The sequence below is a fragment of the Rhinopithecus bieti genome, unplaced genomic scaffold, assembly GCF_001698545.2.
Source record: "Rhinopithecus bieti isolate Rb0 unplaced genomic scaffold, ASM169854v2 scaffold_76074, whole genome shotgun sequence".
Classification (NCBI taxonomy): domain Eukaryota; kingdom Metazoa; phylum Chordata; class Mammalia; order Primates; family Cercopithecidae; genus Rhinopithecus; species Rhinopithecus bieti.
This window is the reverse complement of record NW_016828659.1, coordinates 613701-630951: the sequence shown is the minus strand read 5'-3', so window position 1 is coordinate 630951 and position 17251 is coordinate 613701. Positions and strand designations below refer to the sequence as shown.

The following is a 17251-nucleotide window of genomic DNA, read 5'->3' as shown; positions in this document are numbered from 1 at the left end:
GTGAAATTATACATACCAAATATTACTTCCCCAGTGATTTTTTTTACATAACTGGGAATACAGTTCCATATAAAAGTATGTTAACCCAAGATGACACATGTTGCTACCAACTTGACATAAGTAGGTAAGTGGGTAGGTAGGTAGGTGGGTAGGTGGATAGGAATGACAGAATGGAAAGAGAACAAGGCCCAACTCAGCTGTTAAGCAGCCTGGCACAGTGAAGCATGCACGGTCAAGTACAAACACAAGGCATCATTCAACCGCCTTGTGATTTCACCTCATTGTGGCCACAAACTTAACCAGTTCAGACATTCATAATTTCACAGTGGGCATTTATGTCACAGTACAAATGTGTCTTGCTCCATCTAGCACCAGTTCCCCACATGTATCCTCTATGACTTTCTTACATTGAAATCATGCCTTCCTTAGTAGCCACGTGACAGTGCTAAAAGCTAGGAAGTTGGTGTTAGCTCAGAGGTTCCCCTCCATGCCCTGACAGTAGACGAGGATGATCATCCTGCTAATTCAAACTCTCTATATGTGAACATTCATTACCTCTATAATGTATTCCATTCTGAAATCACATCATGCCTTGAGCAAAGCAGTCCTCAGATTACACTTACCTCTAGAAAAACCAGCATTTTCACCCTTCTTCCTTACTTATCAGTTATGGGAAGGGAGGGTGATTTTATATAATTTGGTTAATCTTATAATTTTTCACCCATACCAACACACTTATGACAGTGACACAGGGCTCCATCAGTAAGTAAGCAGGGACTACATATCAGATATTCAGGCAAAACCAGAACCAGACCATCCTCAACAAACTGGGGTGAGTGGGTGTGTGTGTGTGTGTGTGTGTGTGTGTAAGTGTTTTAAAGGATGAGATCTGGAAGTCGGGAAACCAGGTCCTAACCCTTCATTCTGCCAGAACAGATCATAAGGGCTAAAGTTTCTCATTTCTCTGACTCTGTCTCCCCAGTTATAAGAAGGGGATTAGACTAAATGGTTTCTGCAGTCTCTTACAGCTCTCAAATCCCCACATTACATCCAAGGAATCTGAGTCTTCCTGGGTGATATGAAGATAAGACGTATTCCCTTCCTTCGGGGTCTTGAGCATCTAAAATCTAGAAAATCATAGCAGTGTCCTGCCTGGTGTTGCTCAGAAGCAGGAGAAAATCTCTTCTGTCCTGATTTGTCTCACCTTATTGAGAACTTCAGATAACATTGCCCCTCTGAGAGTGGCAGCAAGAGTAGTGTCATTCACTGATTTCATCATAAAAAGCTCAGTTTAAGGACATTCTTTTTCCTTAACTGTTATGACTCATTTTATCTTTGTAATATGAATTAGAATGCAGGTAGGTAGTTATGTAGAAAGGAGGTAAACAATGATATTACTTCTTTCACAAAAACCAGGAGGCAAAGCATCTTTAGAAATAGCAGACCAGCAAATGACTATAAAATAAATTTATTTTATCACGTTGCAGGTGTGTTGATAACTTCTTTTCATACCTTAGATTCTTTTATTTTGGGTTTTATCCCCATATATATATATATTTAATTGTCACTTGTCCTCTGGTGTTGGAACTACTTGAATATTGGCCCCCTTCAAGCTCAGTAGAAACATAAAATAGGCCTCCCTTCTGGGCTAAAGTCTCTGAATGGGACCAGCTCCGCAGAACTGCCCCATGGGACGGGATGTGCAGTCTGTAGGGAGAAGGAGCAAGATCTGGATTTCTCCAACGTTCTCATCCCATCACCCCCTTGGAGCTTGATAATTTCAGCTCTTCAGTCCCATCCTTTCCTCTGCCCCATCAAAGAGATTATGGAGCAGTGATTCTTAATCACTTTAGTGTGCAGATATTCACATATATGCAGGGCTGAGATTGTTTCTGTAGCACTGGGTGCAGTTTAAGGTGGCAGTTCTGCTCTGGGACAACTCTTTATCACGAGGTAAATGTGGAAATCGCAAGTGGTGAGAAATTTCAAGCCTCGAAGTACAATTGATCTCAGTTTTTCTTACAACTAGCACATGGGAATGGCTCGATAATTGAGAGAAGTCATTTCTTTGTGAGAGATGGAGAGGGTGGCGTGTGTTCTCTGATGGCCCACAGAAGTTTTATTTATATGATTGCTTTATTGAGGGGAATCGTACCTCTCCTGCCCCACCACCAAACCCAAGTGCCGAAAGACTGCTTTGGCAGAAGGAAATTGTATACAATTTTAATGAGATAATTAAAGAAGATGCGGTATATGAATCTGCTTCTTAATAACAAAAGAATAGCTAACAGTTATTGGGTCCTTGTTGTGTGCCGGCCCTGTTCTAAGTTCTTATATGTTTGAATCATTTAATCCTCACCACCACCCTATAAAAGAAGGTGATATTATTATCTCCACTTTATAGATGAAAAAATAAAGGTTAAGAGCAATAAAGTAACATGCCCCAAAATCAAGTAGCAACGCTGAGATTTAAACCCAGGTGGGGTTGATGCCAGTGCCTACATTCATTCCACTGCGCGGAATGAGGAGACCAAAATACATTTTCATAAATGTTTGTAGTGCAGGCGCCCTGAAAATAGAGCACATGATTGAAAGATGAGTAGAAGTTGTGGAGATGAGGACGCCAAAGCAGTTTTCAGGTCACCTGACTGGGGTACAGTGTGTGGCAGGTCCCCTGCTTACGTTACTGCCAAATTTATGCCAAAAAAATGTCAAAGATGACTTTTGAGACTCCAAAGTATGTCTAGTTCATAATATTAAAAACTCTTGCTGAATTGGACTGAATTCACCCTTGTAGATGATTCACTCCCTTGGGATGGACCGGCTTAGCATCATGAAAATCTCCCAGCCTGTGAGAACTGTAGGTTCTGAGCCAGGCACCGGCTTCTGAGAGCAGAAGCACTGGCTGTCACCCACCCCCTGAGGAGATCACGCCTTGAAAGCTGGCCCCTCACTACAGTTGCTTAGTAGGCACCAGGTAGATGCAATCGTTAGCTGCTCAAGTCACATCCTGTCACGGTTGTTGTAAAACCACACGATTCTCTAGTTTTGCTGGAATCGTGTTGATGACTGCAGGGTCAAGGAGGCTGTGGGCTGGGGTTTGACATCTTCGTTACACATATTAACCGTGTAATACATGACGGAGCCAGAGAGCATGCTGGCACGTATATGCATGCACTCTAGATCCCCCGACTACCTGGGTTCTAATCCCAGCTCCCCAGTTTACCGGCTGTGTGACTTCAGGCAACTGCCTTGGGTCTCAGATCTCCACCTGTAATAGAAGGAAAATGACAGGACCTATCTCAAAGGGTTGACGTCTAGATCCCCTGACTACCTGGGTTCTAATCCCAGCTCCCCAGTTTACTGGCTGTGTGACTTCAGGCAACTGCCTTGGGTCTCAGATCTCCACCTGTAATAGAAGGAAAATGACAGGACCTATCTCAAAGGGTTGACGTAAGAAAGAAATGAGTCTCCAGCCTGGGCGACACAGTGAGACTCCGTCTCAAAAAAAAAAAAAGAAAAGAAAAGAAAAACAAGAAAGAAAGAAATGAGTTAATATGGAAAATGCCCTTAGAATAGCCAAGCACTCAGTAAATGTTACTCATTATCACGATTCAATATTTCTGACTATTATTTGGTTGTTTTCCCCCCTCTTTTTATGTAAATTTTTAATTGGGATGAAATACACAACATTTACCATTTTAACCATTTTTAGGTGTACTTCGGTAGTGGTAAGTCTATTCACAATGTTGTGCAGTTGGTTTTTCCTTCCACTTTTCTTAACCATTCTCAATATCGCAACTGCACGCACTTTGTGCAAACATCAGGTTTGTGCACCTTATACGTAGGGAAGGGCTGTTGCCTCCCTCGCTGTTATCCAAGAACACCTTCGTGGATTCATCTGCACTATGGTTTCTGTGGGAAAATACATTTAAAGTGCCAATCTTCATTACTCTGATAACACAGCCTGTTTGGAAGTGAGCACTGCTTGCCTTCTATGTTACCTTGCAATACCTGCCGAGCGCTGAGTCCTCCATGACCCCTTTGGAACCTTTGTATTAAACTTCTGGCTGTCTCCTCCCTTAAGAACTACAAGGTTAGCCTTTTTGCACCCCTGTCTGTTCTGAGAATCTTGAATCTGGTAGCAGGTAATGACAGGTCCCATCAGAAACAGGTCAAGATCTTGACTTCCTGCTCTCCCTGGGAGCTGGGCCTCTGAGCACCACTTAACACCTTTTTCCCTTGACCCGGCCTCATTCCAGCCTTCTGCAAGTCCTGCTTTCGTCTCCAGGACCTTTCTTCCTGCTTTGCCTGCTATATTTCAGGGCGTAGGGCAGCATGACCTTTTACCTTCTGACCCTTGCCCCTGCTGCAGCATGTGTTTTTTCTGACGGCGTGTAGGGACTGGATTGTGCGGAGACCCTCTTTGCATCTGGGCCCTCGGCCTATTGCAGAAGGGATCCTCACCCTCCCTGCCTGCGCCAGGGTCCTCCAACTGGAGGCTGTTTTTAGCCCTAGGGCTAGCATACTCTCTTAAGCCAGAAGTTTTAGGGGCAAGAGATCCCTAATATGCATGAAAGACTCTCACAAGACAGGCAGGAAGTCTCCAAGAGACTTCCTTTACCTCTAGGGAAATGCCATCTGATCTTTGAGATAAGGAGCTGGGAGCAGTTTGATTTCACCTCCAGAGAAGGAAGCCCTCAGTTAAGGGGTCATCTTGCTCTTTTCCCCACTCCAAGGCCTCTCCGCCTTATCTCTCTGCCACCTGTGACTCCAGGCCCTATACATGATTGAGAGGTTTACCCAAACAGACCTAATTGGCTTATTGGAAATCCAGTCTCTTGATTTCTTAATTCACTTCTTTTGTGCTGCTTTATGGAGACAAAGGAGACTCCCCTATACTGCCTGTGAAGAGCAGGACAGTCTGTAGCCCCGATTGTGAGGCCTCCTGTGTCGGCAGATGTGCATGTACTCTCTCTACTGATCCCCTGGAAAGGTGGCCTGTTTGGAAGCCGTCCTGCCCAGGCCTGCTGCAGTCATGAAGATTAAGCCTCAGAGTACTACAAGTTACCCATTTTGTTTCGTTTAGCCCCTTTCATCAAATGCTTATAAAATTCTAGGAGCGTACACAGAGTTTATTGTTGGTAACCTCAAACATACGTGAATCATCCACTCCAAACTAGGGCAGTTTTCTTCTCAGGCCCTCCAAGGGAGTTCAGTGACATTGGCACATTGTGGGGATGAATAGGCTGAAATGCCGGGCACACGGTCAAGGGAAAAGGCTCCAAACCAAGCAGAGGTTGAACCTCAGGTAACTGGAGTAGGGGGTGTATTAGTTAGCTAGGGCCGCTGTAACGAAGTACCCCAAACTGGGTGGCTTAAACGACAGATATTTATCATCTCACAGTTCTGGAGGCTAGAAGTCCATGGTCAACATGGTGTGCCAGAGTTGGTTCCTTCTGAGAGCTTTGAGATAGGATCTGTTCCATGACTCTCTCCTCTTTTTGATGGTTTGCTGGCAAGCTTTGGCATTCCTTGCCTTGGAGGTCTCTGCCTTCATCTTCACCTCCTTTCTTCCCCTATGTATGTCTCTAAGTCCAAAGTATACTTTTTATAAAGACACCAATCATATTGACTGTTCATAAAATGACCTCATGCTAACTAGTTGCATCTGCAAGGACCCTCTTTCCAAATAAGGTCACATCCTGAGGGTACTAGGGGTTAGGACTTCAACTTATGAATTTTGGGGGAGAGATATTCATCCCCTAATGGGCATAGGAGACTGGGAGTGGTATATGAAATATAGTTTGAATTCCACCTCAAGACCTTGAGCTTATGACTTCTGTCTAGCTCTGTGTATCATTCATACTTCCCACTAAATTTTAACAAAATGACTGGGATAGGGAGAAAGTGAAACCCAGTGGACTGAGGCTTGAGTGAGCATTACCTGCTGGGCCTGTTCATTTGCGTCTCCCTGGTGACCTTCTTCTCTGACCAGCATCTGTGGAATTAGGAAAAGCACAATGGTGGAAATGTGATCCTGGTGTGTGAGATGCAAACTTGATCTTAGCCTTTGCTGTACCCTGGAAACTTACCAGTCAAAACTTTCACCAAAGGCGATTTTTGTTTGTTTGTTTAGGTTTACTAGTTATTTATTATTTGTAGCGTGATTAACTTGGGTCAAATTTTTATGAATTTTTAAGTAGAGAAACTTTCCTAACAAGAGGAAAGGATAAGAAATCAGATCTTTGTGTAAAGAAAATTACCACATTTAAAGTCCTGGTTTATTTTAGGCTGTTTGGCAGTGAGAAGAAGGGATTATTTGTGTCTAACAGAGGTCTACAAGGAAAAAGGTTTGAGATCAGAAAACACTTCCAACCAGAATGACAGTTCCCTGCCAGTGCTTGGTCTTTCTTCCTCCCTTCCTTCTGTGTCCACAGGGACTCGTTATGTCTGGCTTTCCCTCCCTCTTCCTTGTATATTTCCCTTCCATATCAAGACCTTCAGAATGAGGGCAATGTGGATCATTTCCCAGTTTTCCAGCTGGGCAGCTCACCAAGAACAAACCCAGACATCAAGGCCAGACCAAAAAAATCTTCTTGTTTTAGACAGAAGACTCCTACATCTGGGGGATTTAATGCACCCACTGTCCGCTCCGTGCATTTCCTGTGTCCGGAGCTTCTCTGCCTGCCGGCTCTGGTCTCGTAAGTTTCCATGCCCTGTTGCCAACTTATAACAACAGAGGCGGCAGGCAGCAGGCTAAGAACGTCATAGCCCACTCGGTACACGGGCGCTGCTTTGCAGACTGAAACAAAGCTTGCAAGGTCTCATTGCAGGCCTCTCGGCCTTGACAGTGGTTGTGCCCAGACCACCAGGAGCCTGGAATTAAATACCCTCGGATCCAGTTCTCTACTGTTAATGTTATCGGCTTCATCAAGTACTTCCTCTTTGAGTGATATCTGCAGAGAAATAAATAAATAAAGCTCCTCCAAGCCCTGTTCCTGCCTGGATCCTGAGTCCAAAGTAGAATCTGAGTTGGATTATCCAAAGCACTATCACCCTCCTGCATTGTTCCCAAGGTCTGGGCAGGAACGGAGAGTGAAATCTCTCCAGGACATTACATCAGTTCCTCCTTTACCCTTGGCATGAAAGTTCTTCCTCTCCTGGTCCTCCCAGACTTCCTAAGGCCTGGCCTGAGTGCACACCCACACACTAAGCCTTGAAGCCCAGGACATCAAAGAAAGCCTGCAGGTAACCAGATTACTGACCAACGCCTGTGACTGTTTTGAAATTTATAAGATGGGAAATGGATTCAGGAAATGGGATTTTTCAATACATGGTCTTCATCATCCTTAAGTATTTTAAACCTTAATAAGCTTTTAAGTAAAGAAAGACATTCTGTAAATGGCATTTAGAAGAAAATATAGGAAAGTTCAAACTGGAACTGTCTTCAGTTGTTTACAGTGATCATACTCTGTGACAAATGAAAAGTGAACCATGGATAAAAGATAAATACATTTCTATGGGCAGCAGAATTGAGATCCATATTATCTATAAAAGGAAAGTTTGCCTTATCTCCAGAAGATTACAGATCATTTTAGTCGGTGCCTGGTAAGCATTTATATGCATTTGGGTTAAAGTGAGGAAGTTAGTGCTTGTCATCCCAACCTATATCCTTGCAAGGTTAATTAAGCAGTTTAAAAAAAAAAAAAAAAAGCTTTTTACAACAGGAAATATCAAACCTATACAAAAGTAAAGAGAATTGTATAATGATTCATCATGTACCCATCACCAGTTTTGATGGTCAACTCAAGGCCAATCTTGTTTTCCCCTGTGGTCTACCTCCTCTCTCCTTCACCATCCCAGATTATTTTATAGCAAATCCCAGATATATCATTTCCCTTGTAAATAGTATCAACAGGCCGGGTGCAGTGGCTCACGCCTGTAATCCCAGCACTCTGGGAGGCCGAGGCAGGTGGATCACAAGGTCAGGAGATCGAGACCATCCTGGCTAACACAGTGAAACCCCATCTCTATTAAAAATGCAAAAAATTAGCCAGGCGTGGTGGCAGGTGCCTGTAGTTCCAGCTACTCAGGAGGCTGAGGCAGGAGAACGGTGTGAACCCGGGAGGCGGAGCTTGCAGTGAGCCGAGATCGCGTCACTGCACTCCAGCCTGGGCAACAGAGCGAGACTCTGTCCTAAAAAAAAAAAAAAAAAAAAAAAGTACTTGCTCTTTGACCAGAACAAGTCAAAGACCTAGTATCAACATAGGTCTCAAAAAAAGACTCTATAAAATCAATCACAGGACCATCATATCACTTGAAAACTAGTAGTTCCTTGGTATCATCAAATAATCTACTAGTGTTCACTTTTTGCCAACCATCTCATAAATGTTTTTTACAGCCAGGCGTGGTGGCTCACGCCTATAATCCCAGCACTTTGGGAGGCCGAGGTGGGTGGATCATCTGAGGTCTAAAGTTCGAGACCAGCCTGACCAACATGCAGAAACCCCGTCTCTACTAAAAATACAAAATTAGCCAGGCGTGGTGGCACATGCCTGTAATCCCAGCTGCTCAGGAAGGCTGAGGCAGGAGAATCACCTGAATTCCGGGAGGCGGAGGTTGCAGTAAGCCGAGATGGCTCCATTGCACTCCAGCCTGGACAACAAAAGCGAAACTCCGTCTCAAAAAAAAAAAAAATGTTTTTTACAGTTTGAATCAGAATCCAAACAACATCTATACATTGCAAATGGTTAATGTATCTCTTAAGTCTTTTTCAATCTATAGGTTCCCATCTGTATCCTTCTTGTGTGTGTGTTTGAGCAGTCCCTCTCTTCAGGTTTTTTTAAAGAGGTCAATCATAATTAGTATATTCATATATATAATATATTATAAATATTCATGTATACATATATACTGTATAAGTATATACTTATATAGTATTAGTTATATACAATGTATCGTATATACTATCATACTATACATATATAGTATATTAGTATAATCTCCCCCTGTATATAGTTTCTTTTTTTCCTCTTGTTGCTTTCAAGATTTTCTCTTTATTTTTGGTTTTCAGCAGTTTGACTGTGGTGTACCTGGGTGTGGTTTTTATTTTACATATCTTACTTGAGATTCTTGGATCTTTGAATTTAGTGTTGTTGATAATGTTGTTACCAAATTTGAGGACAATCTAGCCATTATTTTTAAATTTATGCTACCCTGTTTCTTTCTATATTCTCCTTCTTGGACACCAATTACATGTGTGTTAGACCATGTGATATTGTTCCACAGGTCACTGAGGATTTGTTTTGTTTGAATTTCATTTTTACTGATCTGTCTTCAAATTTTCTAACCCTTTCTTCTGTCATCTCCGTTCTGCTATTAAGTCCATCTAGTCCAGTCTTTCATTTCAGATATTATACTTTTCAGTTATAGAATCTTTATTTTGTCTTTTTTTAATTCCATTTCCCTTTTGGCGGCTCTATGTGTCATCATTTATTACCACCATCGTTTTCTTTTAGGGCTTGAACTTATTTCTAATAGCTGCTATAAAGTTTTTCTGTTTGTTTGTTTGTGCTAGTTCCAACATCTGCATTATCTCAAGTTCTGTTTCTGTTGATGGCCTTGCCTCCTTATTATGAGTAGCATGTTTGTATTTCTTCTCATATCTAGAAAATTGTGACTGGGTGCTGAGCACGTTGAGACACTGGATTGTGTTCTATTCCACTGAAGAGTGTTGACTTTTGTTCTAGCAGGCAATCAAATTACTGGCCAGTGACTTTGAATCTGTAGAGGCATGGTCTTACGTTTCATTAGGTCCAATCTGTTTCTATTTTGCCTTTTGCCCTTAGCCAGATCCCCTTGTCCTAGGGTTTTTACTCCTACATTGTGGTCATTCGGGGGTAACAAATAGCCTGAAGTGTTTACAGAGCCTTCAAACTTGGTGAGACTCAAACTCTGAACTCTGTCTCCACTGCAGTAGCCAGTAGCTGAGATTTCTGCTCATATCTTTTGATTATACAATTGTTGCTTTTCACTGAACTCCAAAGGGTCTCCCTGGCACTTGGGCTATTCAGTAGTCAGACAAGAATTTGAGGAAACTTTTACATTTAATCACTCTCCCCTCTGAGGCTCCCACTGTATGGGATTTGTTTCTTCAATTTTCTGCCATTCTGGCAGCTACCTACTCTATCTCAAGCAACTTTCTGTTTATCTTCTAACTGCCCTGTGCGGCACAGACTGGGGAGGAGCATGCAGCATAGGGCAGTTAGGAGATCAACGGAATCAGGGAGAAAGCTGTTTAAACATGGACCTTACTCTGTGCAGGTCCTTCTTTCAAGAGTGAAATCCCAGTTTTTGTCTGCCCTCGATACCTTCAAATAGTTTTTTCAATGTATTTAATACAGTTTCTTTCATTTCTATCCGTAGGACGGTTCCTTTGGTACAAGCCACTCTACCGTTGTTGAAACTAAAACTCCCCCTTTCCTTGTTTAGATAAGTGGTGGCAGATCATAAATCATCTTGCTTTTCGTATCTAACCATAGATTCTGGATGCTAGTCCTTAGCAAAATATTGAGATACTCCTCATTCCTTTTTACATTTACATAGTACTCCATTGTTTAGAGATATGTACTATAATTTATTAAATCAGTCTCCTATTGATAGCTATTCCAATGATGAGGTACTTTTGAACTTCTGGCAGTGGGTTATACAGCAGTCACAAAATAAGCCCTTTGCTTTCAAGGAGATGATCTTTTAATATTATGAACAATATTTTTGTTCAGTGTTTCATATGATAGATGAGATCTAGTAGAACTTTCAAAAAAGAAAAAAGTCCCTATTTTCTTCTTAACCCTGTGTAAAACTTAAAACCACCGTGTCTGTCTCTGTTTACTGACCCTATCAAATTACTGAATTCCCTTTATGTGTTCTTTATATATATATTATCTTAATGGACAAAGGTGATATGTTTGACTTGCTTTACTTAGAACTGTGGACAATTCTTTGACCAGAACAAGGACAGCAAGCATGCACATCCTTTTGGTGAGACTGCCCTGGGAAAAGATGTGGCCAGAGAGAGTTCATTGAGTTGGGTGAGCAGCCATGTAGAAATCTCCATTTTTATGGGCAGACTACTGTCCTTCTGCACCTTAGCAGGGACTCCTGGAGCCAGGTGTGTGCTGGTCCATTCCCCAACCCAGCCCTCAGAGCTACTTCTGTTGCTGAGCTGTGTACACTTCTGATGTTATCCTTGCACACACGTCACCAGCTTGCAACTTCGAGTGGGATGGGTTAGAGGTTTTGTTAGACGTGTCCATCCATCCTGCTTCTTCCTTACCTCTGCCTGTCTCTGAGCACTTGTAGGGTCTGTGCACACAGAAGCAAAGTGCTCCCAAAAGTTCTTTCAAGTTCAGTAAGATTGTCATTCTGTAAATTGGGGCCACTGTGCATGCTTAGAGCAGGTTTTGGTGACTTTGTGTCATAGTTTCTATGTTGCAGTGACAGATGTTGTCATGAGTACACAGGTTCTAAAATCTGACTGGAGTCTGGTTCTAATCTCCTAACTGACTATTAGGAGATGGTGTGGCCTTGGGTAAGTTGCTTAACTTCTTTATGCCTCAGTTTTATCATCTGTGAAACAGGGGTACTCGTGGTATCTCCTGGTTAGGAGTGCTGTAAGGTTGGGTTTTTTTTTCTTTCTTTCTTTCTTTCTTTTGTTTTTTTTTTTTTGAGACAAAGTTTTGCTCTGTCACCCAGGCTGGAGTGCAGTGGTGTGATCTTGGCTCACTGCAACCTCCACCTCCTGGGTTCAAGTGATTCTCATGCCTCAGCCTCCCGAGTAACTGGGATTACAGGTGGGAGCCACTGCACCCAGCCAGGAGTGCTGTAAGTTTTAAACAGTGAAATCCAGCATCTAAGATATAGTTATTACTAATAATTATTACTAATATGATTAACATTATCACTAATACTAATAACTCCTAGAGGTAGAGAATATGAAAATTTTAGTTGTGAAAATGTAAGTCAATGAAAGCATCTAGAGAGAAACCCCTGAGAACGCTTCCACCTCTGAAAGCGACGTAGAAGAGTTAAATGATGACCAAAAGATGGGGAATGGACGTTTGGCTTCATTGTGCTTACAGGCCACAGGTAGGTGATTAACGGAATGCTTGTAGACATCCTTAGGTTGCCTGGCAATAGAAAATTAGTTGCAATATGCACACTTGACATTGTTAAGTGGTGAAAAAGACACTGCATTCTGGGGAGAAAGGTTCTTTACACATACCTACACGCTCCTCCATTTACCGCCTGTAGAGCCACGGGGAGGTTCCTGTCCTGCCAACTCACCATGATTGCCTTTCCCTCTGCTCCGCAGATAACTGTGTCCAGAGGACCCCCAGGCCATCCGTGGATAATGTGCACCACAACCCTCCCACCATTGAACTGTTGCACCGCTCCAGGTCACCCATCACGACAAATCACCGGCCTTCTCCTGACCCCGAGCAGCGGCCCCTTCGGTCCCCACTGGACAACATGATCCGCCGACTCTCCCCAGCTGAGAGAGCTCAGGGACCCAGGCCGCACCAGGAGAACAACCACCAGGAGTCCTACCCTCTGTCAGTGTCTCCCATGGAGAATAATCACTGCCCAGCGTCCTCTGAGTCCCACCCGAAGCCATCCAGCCCCCGGCAGGAGAGCACACGCGTGATCCAGCTGATGCCCAGCCCCATCATGCACCCTCTGATCCTGAACCCCCGGCACTCCGTGGATTTCAAACAATCCAGGCTCTCCGAGGATGGGCTGCATAGAGAAGGGAAACCCATCAACCTCTCTCATCGGGAAGACCTGGCTTACATGAACCACATCATGGTCTCTGTCTCCCCCCCTGAAGAGCATGCCATGCCCATTGGGAGAATAGCAGGTGAGTGAGCTCCTCTCTCGTTGCTCCAACATCTTGGAGACCTGACAAAGCCCCACTCTCCCCTGTGATCCTTGCAGCCAGCCTCGCACCATTCCCAATTAGGCGCCCTCCAAGGCTCTGTGAGGGCAAGTGGAGGCTTCTGCCTGCATGAGGCGAAATCCCTAATGGCTTGGTTAATGAGCCGCTGGGATCGAGTAGTTAATGAGCCTCAGAAATGTTAAGAAACAAATGTCCTACGTCCAGCTTACAAGGAGAGTCACATCGGAATCAAGGCTAAGCGAAAACATTTAAAATAAAAGGATTATGAGCATGCTAATGGCCCTGTCCTGAAGTTTCCAGCAGCTAATTAATGACCAGACATAGCAAAAAGAAGCTTTGTCTCCGATTCAGGCCTGTAATTCCATCCTGCGAGCAGTAACGTCATGCAGCCTTCACCTTGGGAGCGGGTAGGAGAGGAAAACAGGATTATGGTATTGGAGGCAGGTGTTGCTGGGCCATTTGACAGAGGAAACCACTCTCAGATTCTCTTTCATTTATGATAAGAAGCCCAAATTTGCTTACTTAAGGGAAGAAACCAATGGAAACCAGTGGGAAAAATATGTACACGTTGTCTGTTTCCTAGGATGCTCATAATTTACGTGAACTCATTCTTCAGAAGCTTAATCCTCTAACCATGTGACAAGGTTAGCTCTTTTCATAGAGCATTACTCCATTAGTGGGATATTTGTTGAGCACCTGCTGTGTACAAATAAATGCATTAGGAGTAGGGAGACAGAGCTAATTTAACATGCAATATCTTTTTCCCCGAGGAATTTAGAATATAGTGGGAGAGACAAAGGTGAAAACCACTAAGATATAAGGCAGAATGAAGTAAGCCCCATTTCCCATTCATTTTATGTACCAGCATTCATTGAGCACCTACTGTCTGCCAGAGTAATGAAGTGCTGTAGAAACAAAGCAGAAGGAAGGTGTGTTTTGATTGGAGGGACCAAGCAAGGCTTTGCAGGGGAGAGAGTGTGACACTGAAGTGATTGTGCTTTCAATAGCGGGAGGGAGACCTGGAGGCAGGAGAGAACAGACCTGTTCAGGGAAAGGAGAGAAATGCCCCCTCCTCCCTGAGCCCATAACCTGGTCAGAGTCCCAGCTGACCATCAGGGTGCTGCCATGCTGATGGCAATGGAATAACAGGCTCCTACAAGCCTACCTCTGCCTTGAGGTACTATCCCTTTTTTTTTTTTTTTCTTTTCCACACTCTGTTGCCCAGGCTGGAGTGCCGTGGCACGATCTCGGCTCACTGCAAGCTCCGCTTCCTGGGTTCACGCCATTCTCCTGCCTCAGCCTCCGGAGTAGCTGGGACTACAGGTGCCCACCACCACACCCGACTAATTTTTTTTATATTTTTAGTAGAGATGGGGTTTCACCATGTTAGCCAGGATGGTCTCGATCTCCCGACCTCGTGATCTGCCCACCTTGGCCTCCCAAAGTGCTAGAATTACAGGCATGAGCCACCACACCTGGCCGGTACTGTCCCTTTTTTATTTAAATCATTTGTTTCTAGATTTTTCTCTGGCCCCAAGTGCACCACCAGTGTTGCCTCAGTTTCATTATTACAGATAATTTACATCAGGGATGTTGAATCAAGAAAATAAAATGACAAACAAAATGACTTATATGTTTTAAAACTATGAAAAGGAAATGATATATGTTTGGGATTCAATTCAAAATGATCCTGCAGAGTTAGGGGGTGGGGTGTGGGTGGGGTCTACATAAAACAAGGCTAGCCATCACTAGCTGGTGGTTATATGTCTGGGTGATAGATGTGTGGGGGTTAATATTATTGATCTCTCGGCTTTTACTTGCACATTAGATTGTTTTAATCAGCAAATGAACAAATAAAACTGGGGAAAAAAGAATAGTAGATAAAGAAGCAAAGAGCTTAGGCAAAACATGTGAATTTCCCCAGATAAGTGGAGAAGGAGGATGAGGTCAGTGTATTGCTGTGAATTCTGTAAATGACGCATTGTGCTTTCCAAGCAATACCCTTCTTGTCTATATACCCTCTTGTCTTGTTTCTTGCATGGTGTGTGCAGCGGTACTTGACATTTTGCAGATACCTTTTGCTTGTTTATAATTCTCAGGACCGCTCTTAGGGTAGCTCATTACTGCAGTATTCATCTTATGTAGAAGGGTCATTTGTACAGGGGAAACCACAAAGGAAACTGAGCCCCGGAGAGGCAAAGGCCTTTGCCAAGGTCAGATAGGGGCCCTGTGACCAAGGTGTGCAGGACAACCCTTGCTGCCCCATGGCTGCTGTCCGCAGTGCTGCCCTCGTGGGCCTGGCTTGCTTCCCAAGACCTCTCCTGTCTGCTTCCCAGGTGACACTGCCTTCACCACTCTTTGGGAATCTACCATAAGCCCATGAATCAAGAAAGATACATGGTTTAGACTTGAAGAATTATTTTTCCATTGTTTAGTAGGTTTGTAAATTTCAAAATATTAGTCTCTTAAAATTATATTACTTTTTTTTTTTTTTTGAGACAGTGTCTTTGTCACCCAGGTTGGAGTTCAGTGATGTAGTCTCGGCTCATTGCAACCTCTGCCTCCTAGGTTCGAGTGATTCTCATGCCTCAGCCTCCTGAGTAGCTGGGATTACAGGCACACGCCACCATGCCTGGCTAATTTTTTTGTAGTTTTAGTAGAGACGGGGGTTTCACCATGTTGGCCAGGCTGGTCTTGAACTCCTGGCCTCAAGTGATCTGTCTGCTTTGGCCTCCCAAATTGCTGGGATTACAGGCATGGACCGCTGCACCCAGCCTATACTACTGTTTTTTTCATCTCATTCCCCAATATCAGTGTTTGATGATGGATGCAGCCTCATCAGTTAGGAAGCTTGGTAGAATACTGCACCCACCAAATGATGAGCCTGGGTGTCTATGGATGCCCGCTCTCTCAAGGGCACACAGAAATAGGCAATATGTGCTTTTCTTGATGGCTCTAGGAAGTCAGAATATTCATGTAAAATAATCCTGGGGCCTAGATCTTTTGGGGGAATGCATTAACTCCTTCAGTATGACACAGTGTCCTAAAACCAATTACCAGTGCTATAATGCCATATTCAAAAGTTTTTAAATCTCCCAATGTATATTTTAACTAATTTAACCAAATCCAAATTTAACTCATTCCACTGTGAAAGGCATTGTTTTTCTCTGAAGAAGGTAGGACTCGATAGTCCCTAAAGTTCCTTCCAGCTCTGCCAGTCTGTAGTCTGACAGTCTTGATTCTGTAACCCTCCCAAGAAAACACAAGTTTTAGGCACTTTTGTTTCTTTGAGGATAACCCTGTGTGTACTCCACTCTTCTGATATCTTTCTGGACTCCTCAGATCCTTGTAAAATTGATTCTATTTATTGGAGGTGAAATTCATCGGGTGATGCCTGTGTACAATGTAAAAGTTCTGTCATTACTGAACAGCCATAAAAAGCCTTTAAATCTCCATAAAGCAGCTGTTAGATGAGAAAACCTAGCTCCTTAAAGCATTTTAAATGAGCACAGTACAAAAAGAAATGAAGGTGCTGCTGAATGTCAAACTGATAAGTACTATAGCTGGAGGGTATAGATGCAAATAGTACTCATGAATGTGGATCACAGAATGAAGCTAAATTCTTACTATTCAGATGTGATTTGTTCAGGTGCCCTAGGATTTATGCATTTGGACACCTTCTGTGTATAAGGCACTGTTCTGCATTCTTGACGGGGTGGGGACAGAGAGGTATAAGACACAGTCTTTATCATGAAAGAGCTGAGCACAGTTAACTATAAAAGCAAAGCACGTGACATGTATCTTAGAAGGGCTCCTGTTAAGTACCACAGGAGGTCAGAGCAGGGATGTCAGGGGAAGCTACGTGGAGGGCTGGCTTTTAGCTGGGCTTGGATGAATGCTTAGAATGTGGACAAGTGGAGATTAGAGGAAAAGAGGTCATTCCAGATGGAGAAAACTTACCAGGAGCAAAGCAAGATAAGGCTCAGTGTATTTTTTCTATTTCAGGTAGAAATGTAAATCTACAAGTTGAGGTCTGTTGAGGTCATTTAAAATCTATCATTTTCAGGCTGGGCCCTGTGACTCACACCTGTAATCCCAGCACTTTGGAAAGCCAAGGCTGGCAGATCACCTGAGGTCAGGAGTTCGAGACCAGCCTGGCCAACATGGTGAAACCCCGACTCCACCAGGCCGGGCGCGGTGGCTCAAGCCTGTAATCTCAGCACTTTGGGAGGCTGAGACGGGCGGATCACGAGGTCGGGAGATCGAGACCATCCTGGCTAACACGGTGAA

General features: G+C 43.6%; 1 protein-coding gene across 3 annotated transcripts in view; it reads left to right on the top strand.

Annotated features, from left to right (window-relative positions):
• ETV6 (ETS variant transcription factor 6) overlaps positions 1 to 17251 on the top strand; it is a 253423-nt gene that overhangs the window by 214943 nt on the left and 21229 nt on the right. For all 3 annotated transcript variants that reach the window (XM_017864555.1, XM_017864556.1, XM_017864557.1), the window contains exon 5: positions 12377 to 12922. In XM_017864555.1, the coding sequence (XP_017720044.1) occupies positions 12377 to 12922 (546 nt within the window). The remainder of the gene's footprint in view (positions 1 to 12376; positions 12923 to 17251) is intronic.